Raw genomic sequence first — 1968 nt, forward strand, 5'->3', positions numbered from 1 at the left:
TGAACCTAGGGGGCACATCAGTCGCTAACCTTTCTGTTATTCTTTGAGGTCCAATTTGTGCTGTGTAGTCATGTACTTGCGGGACAGGGCACAAAAAACCCCGTAATTCTTTCTAATTATATGATTTCACCACTCACTTCTGCTGAGAATTAAATTTATTCAGAAAGATCTTTACTGACAGCAGCAGAATTTAGGTCAGCAAGCAGAAGCAGCTTTACAATGAAGGTGGATTGGGAGTCCTTTATTTTTAGGTCATAAATTGTTAGTCTGAGAAAAGACAGAAATCTGTGCCGTATGTTTTGATAGTTAATTGCAGGTAGCTCCACACACGCTCCTTGGTTGGTGGAGAACAACCTTGTGACTTTGCCTTTCAGGATACACTCAGCTCTGTGACTGGTGGAGTGTTGGTGTGATCCTCTTTGAGATGTTGGTGGGACAGCCTCCTTTCCTGGCCCCGACACCCACGGAAACCCAGCTGAAGGTAAGTCGAAGCAAAGGTCCAATCTGTGGTAGCAAAATTTTAACCTTTTCCCTTCCCTTCTCCTCCAGGCACAGACCCATCCCCTTGCACTGTACTGGAGAAAGGGGAAGTGATTACAGAAGCCCGACGTTGAATAGTTCTGTGCAGGCAATGAAGATACTGGATAGCAGACCAGAACTGGCTGGTCCAACTGCATAGCTAACTAGTAGTTTCATGACTCTTCTCAGCCCAGTTCTGATTTCCAAAGCACAATTTCATCCATCTAACTTCCCTAGAGCGCCTATCAGAGTTGAGTAAGCTGATGTGCCAGTGATAACTGCAGGTTTTTATCAAGAAGGATGTTTATCTCATGACCACTTTTCCTAGTTCACATTTTGGAGATGAAACAAAATCATCCCATGAAGTCATGTGTAAATTGCGTATGTTCTCAACTCTGACTGTGGGAACATTGAGGAAGGAATTTGCCCTTTTTAAAAATGGAATTGCTCCTTTTATTTGCTATCTGACAGTGTTTCTTGATTCAATAAAGTAATTATCAACAGCTGATGCAACCTAATAATTGGGGTTTTGACCCTCTCAGGTCAAGAGGCAGGCTGCGAGTTGACTAGTTATTGATATTCTGCACAGTTAATGCTGACAATCAGAAGGGTTCTGTTTCCAGGATCAGAAGCTGTTTAATACCTTTCTTACCTTCAGGTGATAAACTGGGAAAGCACGCTGCACATTCCCTCGCAGATCAAGCTAAGCCCTGAGGCAACTGATCTCATCACGAAGCTCTGCTGTGCTGCTGAGGACAGGCTTGGAAGAAACGGAGCGGACGATATCAAGGCCCACTCTTTCTTTCACTCGATGGACTTCTCTACCGATATCCGTAGGCAGCCAGCTCCCTACGTTCCAAAGATCAGCCATCCAATGGACACTTCAAATTTTGATCCCGTCGAAGAAGACAGTCCTTGGAACGATGCTAGTGGTGACAGCACCAGGACATGGGATCCGCTAGCCTCTTCCAACAGCAAACACACAGAACACGCCTTTTACGAGTTTACTTTCCGAAGGTTCTTCGACGACAATGGATATCCGTTCAGGTATCCCAAACCTTCTGGAATGGAACTTGGCCAGTCTGAGAAATCTGGCGTAGAAGACAAAGGGGTGGTGGATCAGACCGGCGCTTGTCAGCCTGTATATGTGTAAATTACTGTATAGAGTCCTCCAGATAAGACTAATCTCAAATCCAGTAGGGCCTTGAGCTGATCCTTTAGGAGCTGATCCTGCAGCGCTCGTTCAGGCGAAGCTTCAGCTGAGGCTGGAGGCATCCCGGGGAGTCAGAAGCTTGCAGGGACAGCTCCTAAAAATGGCACTCTTGAAAGTTCAGGTCAGTTTAATATAAGTAACTGCGTTGGTAATTACACTTGAAATCCTGGTCTTCACCAAAATCCGCAAGGCCAGCAGTCTATAATTTCTAGGCCTATTTTTGTCTGAGGTCAGCA

The 1968-nt window shown here is 45.3% G+C and overlaps 1 protein-coding gene across 1 annotated transcript in view; it reads left to right on the top strand.

The window, feature by feature from the left end:
• The window catches only part of LATS2 (large tumor suppressor kinase 2), a gene marked incomplete at its 5' end in the record, with an annotated part of 12258 nt that extends 10586 nt beyond the window's left edge, over positions 1-1672 (top strand). The window contains 2 exons of the mRNA XM_010138296.1: positions 375-481; positions 1178-1672. Coding sequence (XP_010136598.1) covers positions 375-481; positions 1178-1672 — 602 coding nt within the window. The remainder of the gene's footprint in view (positions 1-374; positions 482-1177) is intronic.
• Positions 1673-1968: the final 296 nt, after the last annotated feature.

Source organism: Buceros rhinoceros, unplaced genomic scaffold (genome assembly GCF_000710305.1).
Source record: "Buceros rhinoceros silvestris isolate BGI_N320 unplaced genomic scaffold, ASM71030v1 scaffold1346, whole genome shotgun sequence".
NCBI lineage: Eukaryota > Metazoa > Chordata > Aves > Bucerotiformes > Bucerotidae > Buceros > Buceros rhinoceros.